We start from the raw sequence: 15,525 nt of genomic DNA, 5'->3' as shown, positions 1-15,525 counted from the left end.
ATAATAGATTTGTCTATAGGGATATTGCTGCAAGCTGTGTGCCTGAGATGACCATATTTAGGTTATCGCTTCTTTTTGCGCACTTAGATGTGAATTAAGTTGTAACGACTATATAATCTCACATTCCAAGGAATATGTTCTGCACAGGGAGGCTTCAACCGGGATACAGACCCGAAACCTCTGCTGGGAAAGGATTGTGCTAAGCACCACACCCATGATAATTTTATAATATGGTTCATAATTTTTTTTATACAATCAGACAACAGCTCAAAATCATTTTTTATTTGAAGGAAACTGCCAAAGTTACAAAAAAATAGATACAATTTTGCATATTTATTCACATAAAAATCAAGTCTGACTATTAATTCATTATTATTATTTTTTTTTTTTAAACACATTGAGTAATCACATATGAGTCCAGATCAAGTATTCAGTATTTTTAGAATGACTTCTTGGTCATGTAGCACCCCTTAAAATATTCTATTAAAATAACAAAAAGAATTATTTACATGTTTCCATTTACCTAATTCCACTGTGACACTTGTTTCTGGTGGCTGTAAAGCAGGTTTCAGTTCAAACACCCTGAGCTAATGAGGCAAGACTTCGAATCATGATACACAGGACCAGAGGATTTCCTGGCTGCTTGTTTATTTCTGCCTTCACCATGTCCCCATTTCTCCGCAGGGACACATTACAGGAGGCAAACAGATGTTCGATCTTTCCATAGATGGCCTCTGTCAGTACAGACGACGCTTCGGCGCTCAGAGGCAACTCTCCATTTTTTGATGCACACTGCACCTGGAACAGGTGTTGAGAGATTCATAAGGGGCAGCTGACTTAATGTGCAATGTTTAATTTACAAAGAAACACCTGCTTAACATGTTGTGCCATTTTATAAAAAAGAGGATTTACTAACCAGTAGCTCCAATATCCCCAACACTGCAGGGCTGCAGCACATTTCCAAGGCAGCAAGACAATCATTTGTCATCTCTGAAAGACAAAACAGACGCATGATGAAGGAACCTGCATTAAGTTTTTAGAACTTGCAGTGTGCATGAAGTGGGTATACTAGGTCTCTAGTATATGAAAAGAAATCCACAAGTAATGACTGTAGAGTACAAATTTTCTCACCATCCAATGCACTGATTAAGAGGTGAAGGGCTGTGTGAAGCGATGTGGATTGGCTTTTTTCAGTTGGTTCCTCTTGACTAGACTGCTCTAAAAGATCCAGAATTGCCTGGAAATTCTGTTTTTGAGACGCTGTTGTTTTAAAGTCAACTGAGGCAGATCCCTTATCCACGCACATCTGCTCTAGCTGAGACAGAGAAGGAGACAGGTCAGACTTTAAACGGAACGGAACTGAATTTCATTATGTCCATTTTCTTTTAGTGAATGTGCAGTGCCAGTGCCCAGACCTCTTCGTTCCTCTTACCACATCCTGAAGTGCACTAATGGTGATCTGGTCCTGCAAAAGTTTTGTAATCTGCTGTAGCAGAGCGGACCTGGTGGATGCCGGAAGAGCTGAAAGCAGCTGGAAATGATCGCTCAGTTGGTCTAGTTCTGAAGACAGAAAAATAAGGACAGTTTGTCATTCACTGTCAAAGATAAAACATTCTCCCGGAGCACGTTAAAAAGGTTAACTGAGATTATGATGATGTAAACCACAACAATATGTAGAAGCTAATAAAACACTGCATGTGTATATACATGCTATTTTAAAAAAAAAGTCAATACACGCATGCATGCTGTGGCCAGTGAATGCAAAACTATTATCTTGGCTTATTCCAAGCAGGTTAAGTCCTGATTCAAAATTCCACCCAATAAAATCATACAGTCAGTACATAACTTCCATAGCAAACTAAAGAGTAAACTGTACTGTATTGTACCCTTTTAATATAGGTCAAAACTGTGTTTACAAATACGTTTAACACCCTTCTGATAAGATGCAGCAAGGTCTCTTATCTTTGAGACCCTTTGACTTGAATACAGCAGAGGTGTGGTGCTGCTGGAGCGCAACACAGAATAAGCAAATGCCATTTTTTGCCAAAGAACCAAAGAATCTGCATTAACAAAAGTACACCCATGAAAGTGGATAGTTTACTAATAATGTGCTGATTTATATACAAATATGTAGTTGGTTCATTTCAATAACTACATGCCTAGAGCAGCGCAAATTAGTGGCTGAAAAACGAGCACACCCAATGAAGGAGTATGACGGAGTGAGTGATGTCAATGTGTAGAGGAACACAAAACCCTTTATAGTCATATCCTGATTCATACTTGTGTTAATGAAAATATTACTGTGGCCATGAAGCTACAAGTAAAGGTAATATATATTACATATTTTAAGATTCTGGCATTAATCAAAAGGAAACTATATGAAAATAACTGTGTGCGCACTGCTGAGAAAAAACATGCAGAGATTTTTTAATTATGTACCGAGCTTTATGTAGAAATGTGACAAAAACCTGAAACCCAGTTCTCATAACATTTCCCCCTCGTTCCCAATAAATGAACGCTCCAACTATCAAAAATCCTCAAACCAAAGTAAGACATGCTTTTTACAGCATTAAATTTAGAGCTAAACTGTATGCCACAAATCCTTGTGAAGTATAATTGTATGTTTCTCCTTAAATTTTGTGCTATCAAGATGAAACTCCTATAAATATGAATAGGCAACAAGGCTAGCCACCAAAATATCCGCGTTCACACCTTTCAGCTGTAAAACTAACACTGCACCTCTATATTAAATCCCAACGGTAGACTTTTAATACTAATACTACTACTAATAAAAATAATATTATTAAAAATAATAATAACCTGTATTTTTATAGAGCCCTTTTCAAAGAATCTAAGGCCAAAAAAAAATTCAAGGCTCTGTTGCAAAGAGTGGACACAGTTAGTTTTGCAAGTATTTGTAGGAGCGTCCTTTTTAGAACATAAGGAACACTGTAAAAAAACACAGAGCTGTCAGATATATCCATAACTCTGGCGTTATGGGAAAGAATGAAAAGCAGAGAGAGAAGCTATCCACGGAGGAAAGAGCAGAATGCAATATATAAGAATTGGTCATACAGACTAGCCAATCACATGCTCTCATTTTCAGTCTAACATTTGATCTCGGTTGCTCAGTTATAGTGTAATAATGCATGGAAACTTTCCACTGTGGTGACAAAACCTTAGAAACAAATACTAACCTGATGTGCTCTACAGCTCTGGTGTGCAGGACATTTCTCTGCATGCAATCGTGTGTTTTTTTGCTGGAAAAGGTAAGAAATCTGAGGCGAAAACAGTGATTTACCTTGTTGAAGGCAGCTATTGTCAGATGAATGTGCAGGAGCTCCTGAAGTAGACGGCTGGTCTTTCATTCTAGCAGTACCATCAACTTTATCAAAGCCTCCATTGGTGCCTGACAATACACACAGCTCTGTGGAAAATGCACGTGATAGTTCAAGGAGACAGAACATGGATATTTCCAACAATAGCCTAGAACTAATGATGCTGATCCTGCAATTACTAAATATAACTTTGAGTTTATCAGTTCTTGTTAAATTAACATGAAGTAAGACAGTTACTCTACAAATACAATGAATGACTTCTCACCATATTGTCCATCGTGTTTGATCTTTAGTTCTATAAGGCTATAGGCTATTGGAGTGTTGGTAGGAATCTCCATGGTAATGTCACTGTCATTGCCCAAGCTTGCGTTCTCCTTCAATAAAAACTGAAGAAACAGGAACACCGAATCAGAACAAATGGCAACAAAATTCCTCAGTGAGTGTCACAAATATTAATCTACTTTAAAGAATTATTAAAAGATTCAATATTTTCTTTAAGGTTATAGTGGAATTTAATATAAGATATAGTTTTAACTACAGTACTTTGCAAAGGTCTTGAGTTTTAGGTCCAAGGAGTCACACTTTTTTTGTGATTTTTTTTTTAAAGTGGTCTTAGGCAACAGTTCTCCAGGCTTTCTGAATGTCTTTTGATAGTTTTTCTTTGGACACTGGCTGCTTTTTCACTCATTTTCATTCCAATCCTTATACCTGACCCTTCAGAGGAATTTTATTTATTTATTTACTTTATTTTTTTTAAGCCACTTAACATTTACAACTGAATCCATCTTTAATTTAAAAAAAAGCCTATAATAACTTTGTTACTAACAGCCTGTTAAAGCACATAATCTGTTCCCATTTCTTTGGTTAAATGTAGGAAATATATCAAAGATAACACAATTTGACATACACAGGGTGATACCCAAGAGCTATTAGTGGAAGGCTTGGCACATCTCAGTATGGTGTGCCGTGTCCTTAAAAAAAATCTAAGGAAACTGGACCAGTGGAGGACAAAAAGGACTGGCCTCCTCAGAGCCCGGACATCAACGTTATTGAAGCAGTGTAGGATCATCCTGGCAGAAAACAGAAAAAAAGGCAGCCAACATCCAAGGAAGAGCCTTGAATGTCAAGTCTGTCTGGAGACCTTGGCACAGTACTGTATGTAGCTAGAACATAAACAATAAATTCCCAGTTTTGATTTCTGGAAATGAAGAGGAAAAACCGAGGATAAATGAAGGACCCGAATTCTGAAGAGGAACCACAATGCAACTGTTTCATGCATAGTGGGCAAGATTTATTCCACTTCTTCTTATTCTCTTCTGCTTTCAAAATGTACACGCAAAGCTGGCACACGCAGATCTGAAACTCATCCGGGTAAAAGCAGCACATGTATTGCTCACCTGGCAACAGGACCTATGAATTTTGTATTGTGAACTTAGCTTATTGACTTAATATAGGAATGTATTAGCAACTTTAAAAACTGACCGAACCCTAAATACCAGCAACTATTAGGTCTGATACGAGGTTTGATATTGTACCTTAGTCATCTTGGGGCCACAGGTGCTCAGATTTCCCCCACACTGTCCTCCCTGCTGCACCTCTTCTATGACTGAACAGGGTTGAGTGGTTACAATACGATCCTTTACAATCCCAAATACCCGTCTTTGCTTCTCCTTTGTCTGCTGGATTAGACAGTGGGACATGTCCAGAACCCTAACACAAGAAAAATGTGGTGAGTTTCACCAGGAACATTCTTGGAAACAAAATTTTATTGTGACTTATCCTACATCATCTTTTCTTGCGTTAATATTCAACCGGGCATCGTGTTTTGTGTGAAACTTTACAGCTGGACAAAGATCACCAATGCGATCTTTAACATGCTGATCGGCAGGTGATGTTTAGAGTGTTTGAAACAACTTTACATGTGACACCAGGTACAGATTGTGAACCAACTTGTCTTTTGAGTCTTGCAGCAACTTCTGCATATCAATCTCCTCTTTCTTCAAGCTTCCAAAAGATGACTGGAGTTTGGATGAGTCTTCACCCTGAAGTTTAATGCTGTATTTGGAAAAATTTGCATCCACAGTTCCCTGAATGTTGTCACTAAATGTCCCACTGTATTTGATGAAGTCTGTCTCAACCACAACTGCAAAAGGTAAATAAATATATTAAAAAAAAAATCAAATTTCTGTGATCTCGGGAGAGTAAACTGTGACACATGCGGCCATTTTCGTGCTGCTTTTGAGGTTTACCTGGCTTTATGGGTGTGTCTCCTGTTAGTATATCATTGAGATTAAAATCAGTGGGAAGATATTTGGACTTTTGCCAGCACCAGAAACGCCTGCGCTTCACCACCACCGTCAGGAGAGCAATGGTGTCATTCAGGCTGGTCACTGGGATCAGGGACCCGTTATCTTCCACCTCCTCCACAAAGTTTCTGGTAGCCAGAGCAAACATCTTTCGGCTGGATAAAGCTTTGAAAGCGAGAGAAGAGAGGGGAGGCGTTTACTACACAGCTACAGAAGACCTCACCCATGTGAGCTCCTCCTTAGGACTAAACACAAATAAACTTCCTACTTCAGCCACTGTACTCATTTCAAGCAAAAACATAGTAGACACCATACAGCTCTTTACATTTAAAACCTCCAGGCTGCACGACAACAATCAAAGCACCGGTTATTATGGAAACCGAAAGTCCATCGGTACAGCAGTCACTGTAGATAAGACGAAATATGCTAGTTTTTTTTAAAAATCTGGCTAATTTTCCACCTACCGCTTCCACGGAGTCTTCGCTTTATTGGTGACCTGCAAGAGAAACTCCCCAGTGGTCAGACTTCTACAGGAGTCAGTTCCTCTGTAGTAGCTCAGCCTGGTTTCCTGCACTCTTTGTTTTGGACAAAAGGCTCCGCCCTCTGCACGGTAGGAGAGGCCGAAACATATATGGCATATATGGCCTTTCTTCCTGTACGCTTACAATCCAGCTTATCATAATAATAATAATAATAATAATAATAATAATAATAATAATAATAATAATAATAATAATAATAATAATAATAATAATAATGTCTCTTCTATATTTGCTTGTACTGGTAAATTGTCAACTGGATTTATGTAGGGACTATATATATATATAAAATAAAGAAATAACCTATTTTACAAGTATCTTAATTACACTGCATTGATGTATCTACTGCTCTGCATTATAATTTATTCAGTCCTATTTGACCAGTGACAATATTTTATAGGGGATTTTTGTAAAAACAGATTATCATTTGCATTTGTCGCCACCTAGCGGCTGTTTAAGATAACCCAGCAATCTGATGAGCCCATGTTCGCTAGCGTGGATTAACAAACAAAACAAAGAAAAAGAATACAAACAAACTATACTACAGTGAATTATTAGAGTAAAAAAAAAAAAAAGAAAACAAAAGAGAATAGGTGGACTCAAGGAGCCCTTTTTCAAAGTCATTTATCATATTGTAGGATGTCAAAAATGCAGACAGGCTCTAAGGATCACTAGCGGTATCTTACTCTTTTCATCAACATGACTCTCACAACATTCCTGCATTCGTTATTTATAAATGATAACCTTTACTTGTTGCACGGCTCCATAATTGCTCATTAACCTTGAACTCTGGTCAATACTTAGCAGGACGGGCAAAAACAAGCCATAAACACGAATCGTCGTCAAACACATACGGCTGTTTCTAAAGTGATTGGAACAATTCACTCAACACTTGTGAAACGTAGCAACATATCTACTGTATACTGCAGGATATTCATTGGAAAGTATCATGCACAGGTTTCCATTTAGATGGCACTGAGATTTAACCCATAAAGCCAAGAAAATTATAAAGGGATGAAGTGCAGCCACGAGCAAAAAATTCTATAATTTAGCAGATGATCTTTTACCAGTCCTTTAAGAGTTGCTACTTCACTTAAGGAATATGTATAGTAAGAAGCAGGGAACTGCTTCACATTCCCAGTAAACCTAGTGTTTATACCCCAATTGCTTTTCATAGCTTCCTAAATGGCATTTTCGTGTGGCATTCCTGACCCATCATGTTTAAAATTAATTGCATTTTTCCTTTATGCACCAAAATTATAATCAGGCTATCTACCTGCCAACTCATCATCTGAGATGAGAGGGAATTATTTCAACTGTCTATTTGCTTTCAGTGTTTTTGAACAAACAATCACAAAAGACTCAACAAAAAAGAAAACAATCAGAAATTTTATTTGAGCTCATGGAGCATAGTTTTTGGACATTTCTTTTCCCTTTTTTTTTGGTCCCAAAGCCCAGGGTCCATAGAGACAATGGTGTGCTGAATAAAGTGAAAAAGATATGACTGAGTTTGCTACAGCTGCTCATAGTTGCACAATCATTCACACATTCATAGCGAAAAGCAGTAATTACTCATAACGGACAGAAAAATCACTTCAGTAAGGATTCGGAGATCGCTTGCACAATATTTTGTTAGCAAGAATTCCTTACGAAACATAGACTTTTGTTTTATTTTTTTAAACATCTGGCAGGTACAACAAAATAAATTAAACAAGTTTGAGTACAACCAGTAAGGCATCAGGCAGATGCAGAATAAATATCGGATGTTTACACTGAATCAATGGCGTAGCGAGGCTAGTTTATCTCAGAGGTAGAGAATGTCCATGGTAAGACAACAACCAACATAACCAGTTGATCAGTACATTTTAAGCTAGTGTAGATAAACTATGAAACTCTTCTTCTCATCCTTTATACCAAGGATCTTTCCTTTTCTTAGTTTAAGTGGTTTAGCACAACATAATATGTGGAATGCAGGCAAAAAAATGAAATTGGCCTACTGCAAATTGAGCAACATTCTCATAATATGTTTGCATAAATGTGTTTATACAACTCAGATAAGCACTTGCTATTAAGGCAATAACTCTGATGAACTCCAGTACAGAATGTGGATGGTCAGAATGAGATACAGACATCACCAGAACCAGTCTGGATCACAAATCACAGTAGAGGCTGTGCAGGTCCAAATGTTTGTATGATCTGCAGCACACGGTCACCACAGTGTAGGGAAATCTACATGGGCAAAGCCAGGGTCTTTCCTCAGCTCCCAGTACGTGTTGTTGCTCACCCAGGTATCGTCCTGTGCCTTCCTGTGGAGACAGAAAAGACGCACAACTGCAATTAACACTGTCAACGACAGATTTACAAGTTGTGTTTCACCATTAGGAGCGGAGATGTGGTCACTTTTCCATAAGTGACTTTCTAGGTGAGAAAGTTTTAAGCTAAGATACTCAGGGTACCTGAAAAATTTAGGCTGATGTGTTGCATTGTTCTCATCCAGGACTCTCCGTCTGTCTCTCTGCAGCTGTTCAATCCTCTGCTTATGCTCCTCTGCAGCCTCCAACTTCCCCTCCTCCAGCAGTCTGCCGTTGAGACCCAGACGCATTCATTATGCAGATGTTTAAAACATTAATCTTCCACATCCAAGCATAATCTTCACTCGCGCCTTCTCATTTTGAGTGAATTTTAGGGGTTTTCCTGTTTTTGAATGGCCCTGTCACAGGGTTATTTCCAACGTGGGCATAAACAGTCTGTATGCGTAAAGGCGGTGAGCTTGTTCCACTTTAATTTATAGAAATCTATACATTTTCCTATTATTTATGACAAAATATTGAACAAAAAAAGTAAATAAGCCTACAGTTAAGAGAACTGGTATAATATAAATATAAATTGGCTGCTGATTTTACTTTACCTCTGGATCGTTGTAAGACGGTGGAGCTTGGGCTAAAAAGGAGAATACATAACCACTTATTTGCAGAGCTGGAAGCAGTGCAGCTTCATACTTTGATGGCAAAGTACTGAGAGCTTCGTTTTTTCTCCAGCACCTCAGGGCAGCAGCATTTAGTTTGCAGACTTAAAAAACTTAAAAGATGAGCTAAAATTAGTTTGATTGTGATAGCCTGAAAGGGCGTGCAGTTGCGTACTATTCTTAACGCGAGTGCCTATTTTTGTACTTTTTTGATCACAAGGTGCATTTTTCAGGACGTGACTGAGATCAATGATGGTGTGGTGCTTAGATACTCACTGGAAATGCTTTGGTTTTTAATTCAGCTATGTCTGACAGTCCTCTGGCAGGAAAATTAGATGTTATATCTAAATTAGTTTTTAACCTTTTCCCCCTGTATGTTTCTCACTGACATTTATTAAAATTAAGCTGACGACCACCAGGCTGCGTAAGTGCATGGAAATATACTAATGGGTTTTTAAATGTTTTTCACTTTTTTCCTCTTACCTTTGGTCCACTCGTAGTCTCGTGTCTGTAGGTGGTAGCAGCAGTTTCAGGGATGGGTCCAACTCGTTCAGCTCAATTGCAAACTTCGTGAAGCCATAGTACTGCTCATGGTCTACTGGCATTGCATCTATATTGTACACAAGTGACATCAACAGCATGAGAAGCTATAACAGGGAGACGCATTATTGAAGAGGTTTTTTTTTCTACTTAATTTTGAGAGACTTTCATACTTGCTCTCCAGATGCATGTAGCTGAAGGCGGGTCTCCACAGAAAACCGCTTCGTGCCACTTTCCAAAGAGTCGGTGGATAACCTTTCCTTTATTATTTGTGATAGTCCCCTCTATCTCATTTACACTCGAATTCCAGTATTTGGCCTGTTAGAAAAAAAGCAGCGTGTTATAGTGGGTGAGTATGAAAGAATGCACATAGCCCACGACAGTGTCTCTTGCAGTCAGCAGATGTTGCTCTTGCGTCAACCATTTGATCCCCAGTGTGTTTGTGTTGCTGGGCCGGTGTGTTTAACCCTCTCGAGGCAGGCGTTGCCGATTTGCAACAGTTAAAAACTAACAACCTGATTACCCCACATACATATTTTTTTACTCAGAAGTACCACTGCAGGACTTAGTTGTGCATTAGCAAAAAAAATCTTAATTTGAGCCTGAGAGGGTTAATGAGAGATGAGGATGCATAATGTGTTCTGGCATGTCTTGACTTATACTGCACAGCTTCGCAAGGTCTTTCGAGTGACGCAAACTAAAGCAATGAACCTTCTCCTCTTGGCAAATGACTCCATAGTTAAAGAAAAGAGAAAAAAAGATCATTTGTTTGTTGGGTTTTGTTGGCATGCAGGTGAAAAACACCATCTGTATAGATGCAAGAACAACAGTTTGGATAAACACACTTTGTAGATTCCTCCATCAGGTAACGCAGAGGTTATATAAATGACTGTGGCTATGGTAGATAAGTAATGGATAACCTGGACCCCATCTGCACCACTTACTGGGCAGGCAGTGGACCACTTTCTCTAATATCTGTTTCACCTCTGCTGTCGCGAGGACAAATGCAGAACATTTTGTACACCTCATACCTCATACCTGCATTTATCTAATAGATTTTTATAAATTAAGATCCTTATCTTTTATTATATGTAGATTTTGATTGAGTTCATCAATTTTTTATTAAGCGCCCTCCTTCTTTAGTGTACCTTAGTTACGTTTCTTACCTTTCCATGCTTGTGATATATTTACTCTATTGAGCTTTTCAGTTATTGAGTTATTTTTGCCGTCACATAGTTATTTCTAAACATTTCAGATAAGTAAAGCAAATCTGATCTTATCCATGTCAAGCATTTCCACATTTCCAAGATGTCAGTTTGATCAGTCAAATGTGGGATACATAGAGACCCCAGCTAAAAGCCCCAAAAGCTCTGACAGTTCAACATGGACAGGCAGCTGGTTTTAATGTTGTTGCTGATCAGTCTACAAGCCCCTGAGATTCATAGAGGGACATGTTAATGTGGTAGCCATCATTATGGCTGATTGCTTTTACAGAAAAGCACTCTGGTATGAATATGAAACAAGACTGTCGCCTCACAGTAGTGCACCTTTCACAAACTGATTTGTGACTACAGTATATTCATCCAACATGCTTCCAAAACCAAATTGTTTGGAGAAAAAAAACAAAGAAATCCTATTTTCTATTTCAGAAATAATTTACTTTTCGTGGTCCTGCAAAGTAATCTTCAGTGCAGTTCTCTACTTCACTCTAATTGTTACAGATTACTTTGGGGTTTTCAGAAATGTATGCCATTAATGAATAATGCATCTGGTGATGCGACAATGCAATCACAGCAAATACAATTTAATCTGCCTTTGTGTTTTAGATGTCGTTTATAAATGTAGCTATGTGGTAAGTTTATTCATGTAATCTTTTTTTAGCTGTTATAGAGGCCATCAGGCTGGATGATGCCTTGCATATGTTTACCTTACCTTAATAAAAGTGATCTTGCACTGACAAATATCACTGCTGGAGTTTCTGATGGTGATCTCCCCATAGTGCTCGATCCAGCGCTGCCCACTGAGAATGTTGTGGATGCAAGAGGTCACTTTGTTCCACTCGTAATGGTCTCCAAATCTGTCGTTTTCAAGAAGAAAAAAAAAAATATGGACACTGTTACATATTAGAGTTATAATATAAATGATTTATCTGTATCTGTATGTGGTTCTGACACAAAAATAAAATATGAAAACATTTTTTCCACCACAGACGAAGAATGGGGAATTGTTATTGATCTGAATGGAAAAAGAACAGGAGAGGAAAAATACTGTGAATCGTGCTACACCCCCGCTGCGTGATTTTCTCTAAACGTCTGCACAATGCCCAGGCAGGGGTCTGTGCAGCGCCAATGTAAATGAGGCAGAAGAGACTCACCCTGGCAGAGTTACATGAGTGGTCCCCACAGGAACAATCTCCATTGACTTTCCCCAAAACTTGTTTTTACACCTCACGTCTGCAAAAACATTGAACAAATGAACATTAATTCCAGACAATAGGTGCTATTCTAGTATTTAAGATCACTGAGAATGGATCAAAATCAATATTCCAGTACCTTGCCAAAACACAAAGTTTTTAGACTCTGCATGGCAAGCTGAGATTGGTGGGTGATGGCTGACCTGATGTAAAGGGGATTAAAATGCTTTGTTAATCACACAAAGAGCTCTGAGTTGACTTTTTTGAACAGTGCTATACAATAAAACATAAAAATGTAAATATTCATATGAATCCAGTCAGATAACAAATCAAGAATCATTCATACCTGCTCTGCAACAAATCGTAAGCCTTTATCTGGTCGGTCACATTCATATGTTTCTCCAAGAACAGGGTTGAAAGGCTTTCCCCCAGTTCTGTAGTAGCTGGATGCATAACCGGACACAACAAATGTAGCGATGTATATCTACAAAAAAGGATAAAAGCATAAACCTGAGCAGCAAGTACCACTTTAATTTTTATTACAGGATGAGTGACTGAGTGAACACTGAACTGAGCTCTATCATCCATTTCATTTAATCTTATATGTGTGTTCTTCTTTTTAGCCTAATGAGCAGAGTAAGTGTCTGAATAGTCCTCCAGTAGTTTCAGTAAACCGACAGAGCACTGATAGCTTCTCTACCTCATAATGAGAGGCCACAGCCTGGAGCTTTCGGCCCGTTTGCAATTTCACTATGTGATCCTCTGTAGGTCTAAACATTGTTTGTCAAGGTCTTATTTGAACTTTTATATTGGTATTTATTGAGCTTGTTTATGGATTTTATTTATGGCCTTTTTTTTAAATTCAGCACAATTTTTTTCATTCATTTAATTGTCTTCATGTGTTGTTTTATAACTCGTTAGTCCAAACAAATTGCCCCTCATAGGATTAATAAACTGTCAGTATTTGTACTGCACCAAGTCTAACATCAGCTGCTTTTCCTTTTTACACTTACATTGGCCAGCCACTTTGTTTGGCACACCCAGTCAACTGCTCGTTAATACAAATATCTAACCAGTCAATCACATGGCAGCAACTCAGTGACTGAATAAGATGACCTAATGAAGTTCAAAGTGATCATCAGAATGAGGAATTAAGGGGATTTAGGTGAGTTTTGAAGGTTGTTGATGACAGATCTGATTACTTTGCAAAGTGCCGATTGAGATTTGCCTACAAACACATTTCCTGGGGTTTGCAAAGAACTGATAATGCCAGAGGTCAGAGGAGAATATATATACTGCTTCATGCTGATAGGAAGGCAACAGTAACTGAAATAACCACTTCTTACAACCAAGGTATGCAGACACGCATCTACGAGTGCACAACACATCATTAAACCTTGAAGCAGATGGGCTACAGGAGAAGAAGACCGCACCATGTGTCATACCTGTCAGCTAAGAACAGGAAACAGAGGCTCAGCAAAATCGAACAATAGACGATCGGAAAGATGTTGCCTGGTTCGACGTAAATCACATGGGTCCAGAATGAAATGGTGTACTGGATATTTTCTTAGCGCACTTTGGGTTCCATAAGACTAACTGAGCATTGCTTCAGCCTTCCTGAGTGTTGTTGCTGGCTATATTCATAATTATAACTACAGTTTACTCATCCTCTCATGGCTCATTCCAGTAGATTAATGTGCCATGTCCCAAAGGTCAGATCATGTCAAACCAGCTTCTTGAACATGAAAGTGAGTTCACTTAACTCAAATGACCTCCCCAGTCATCAGAGCTCAATGCAATAGAACACCTTTGGGATGTGGTGGATAAATCACAAATCTTCAGCATGTGTAATGGCATCATATCAATATTGACCCTCATCTCTGAAGAATGTTTCCAGCATTTTGTCGAGTCAATGCCATGAAGAATTAAGGCAGTTCTAAAGGCAAAAGGGGGTCGAACCTGGTACTAGCAGGGTATACCTAATAAAGTGATTGCTGAACGTATTTACTGTATGTTGTGTATATGTCTTATTTGTCTTATTCCACAGGGTATATCTCAAAAAACAACAAAGTTAGTCAGTGCAAAGCTCATCATGGCGTCTTTCTGCTAAAAATCTTAAAGGTAGATCAGACTCTCTCACGTAAAGGCAGTGCACCGCAGTCCCTGAAAGCCAATCAGCAACAATTGTGCGTTAGCGCTAGTTTACTTGGCTATATACGGCATCTCTTACTTGTCACGCTAGTTTTACCAACAGCAGCTCTTCTTCTCAGAGGAATCATCAAAGCAAACAAGTAAGCTGAACAAAAAAGGCCCAGCCCACACACTCAAAGAGCGAAACTGCATTCTCACCATACGTTCAAAAGGGTCCTGTGTGTTGGCGGCCCTGTCTAGCAGCTCGCTGTACTCCAGCTCCTCACACAGTCTCTGCAGGGTGTTGAGGGGTTCATTAAGTTGCACAGGCATTGCAACCTTGGAAAGGTCTTTGCCTATGTTGTTCCTAAGGATGTTCCACAAGCTGATGGAGGTGTTGCTTGGGCTGGGTGTGGGCAGACAGGATCTACGACGATAAAGAACAGTGCCTTCTTCCACAGAGCCTGAAAAGAGTCGGTATAAGAGCTGAGGTTAGGGACACCTTGATAATACATACCGACAACCCAGTGTACCATAATATCATTTGTATATAAATGCATAAAAGTGTCCCAAGGCTAGTACTGTAATGACTTTACCCGAGTTTGGTCTTTCACTTTCGGTCTCATTACTGAAGTTGTCCATGGAAATGTTGTCACTAATGTCACTGATATACGAGTCATCCTCTGATACCTAAAAAAAACAAAACATTCAAGTTGTTTTAATATCACTGACAAAAAGCGAATGAACGAGTCTCTTTTAACATCTTGTCACATCTGCAGAAGATCTAAAGTGGTGGAGATGAAGGTTCTCTTAGGACATGGTGGCAGAGCTGCACCTCGGCTCGCTGTATTTTTAGATGAAAGTAATTAACTTTCATTTTCATATTGCTTCCGCTCCAGGTGCTACCTCATCAAGCATGCCACATGAGCACTGAAGGAAGAGGAGGCTGAACTAACATAGGGCAGATTTGTTTTATGACACATATCATAAAAAAATGGATTTAAGACAGGACGTTAAGTTAAATGGCATTTCCCCCTCTTTTGTAATAAAATACCATGAATTGTCCAGTGTGCTTACAAAATTTAGGCCAGTTATCAGACACAGAGACAAAAGTGAAGAAATCCTGGGTGACAGGCAATAAATAAAGTAAGAGCCACTGGTGGAGGTTTTGTTCTGGTTGTGCTTGTGTAAACAAGACAAATTACTCCAAACATCAACAGCAATGATAATTCTATTATGTAGCTCTAAACATCAGTTTGCTACAAGCAAAAAGACCCAACATCACAACTACTGA

General features: G+C 38.8%; 2 protein-coding genes across 3 annotated transcripts in view; both read right to left on the bottom strand.

The window, feature by feature from the left end:
- Window positions 1-267: 267 nt before the first annotated feature.
- Window positions 268-6,302, bottom strand: gsdmeb (gasdermin Eb). Its single transcript, XM_026185815.2, has 10 exons — window positions 6,109-6,302; window positions 5,588-5,809; window positions 5,289-5,481; window positions 4,874-5,048; window positions 3,604-3,724; window positions 3,302-3,427; window positions 1,433-1,560; window positions 1,132-1,315; window positions 917-990; window positions 268-798 (listed from the first exon to the last, which is right to left on the bottom strand). The coding sequence occupies exons 2-10, from the start codon at window positions 5,790-5,792 to the stop codon at window positions 574-576; spliced, it is 1,431 nt and encodes a 476-aa protein (XP_026041600.2). The 5' UTR covers window positions 5,793-5,809; window positions 6,109-6,302; the 3' UTR covers window positions 268-573.
- Window positions 6,303-7,553: 1,251 nt separating this feature from the next.
- osbpl3b (oxysterol binding protein-like 3b) overlaps window positions 7,554-15,525 on the bottom strand; it is a 39,670-nt gene continuing 31,698 nt past the window's right edge. For both annotated transcript variants that reach the window (XM_026184339.2, XM_026184341.2), the window contains 10 exons: window positions 14,828-14,921; window positions 14,451-14,695; window positions 12,448-12,585; window positions 12,241-12,304; window positions 12,063-12,141; window positions 11,621-11,765; window positions 9,862-10,006; window positions 9,632-9,758; window positions 8,640-8,762; window positions 7,554-8,489 (listed from right to left, as the gene is read on the bottom strand). In XM_026184339.2, coding sequence (XP_026040124.1) covers window positions 8,393-8,489; window positions 8,640-8,762; window positions 9,632-9,758; window positions 9,862-10,006; window positions 11,621-11,765; window positions 12,063-12,141; window positions 12,241-12,304; window positions 12,448-12,585; window positions 14,451-14,695; window positions 14,828-14,921 — 1,257 coding nt within the window. In that variant the 3' untranslated portion in view covers window positions 7,554-8,392. The remainder of the gene's footprint in view (window positions 8,490-8,639; window positions 8,763-9,631; window positions 9,759-9,861; window positions 10,007-11,620; window positions 11,766-12,062; window positions 12,142-12,240; window positions 12,305-12,447; window positions 12,586-14,450; window positions 14,696-14,827; window positions 14,922-15,525) is intronic.

This window comes from Astatotilapia calliptera, chromosome 11 (genome assembly GCF_964374335.1).
Source record: "Astatotilapia calliptera chromosome 11, fAstCal68.1, whole genome shotgun sequence".
NCBI classification, from domain to species: Eukaryota; Metazoa; Chordata; class Actinopteri; order Cichliformes; family Cichlidae; genus Astatotilapia; species Astatotilapia calliptera.
Note: the sequence above shows the minus strand (reverse complement) of the source record. Positions and strands in the feature narration are given on the sequence as shown.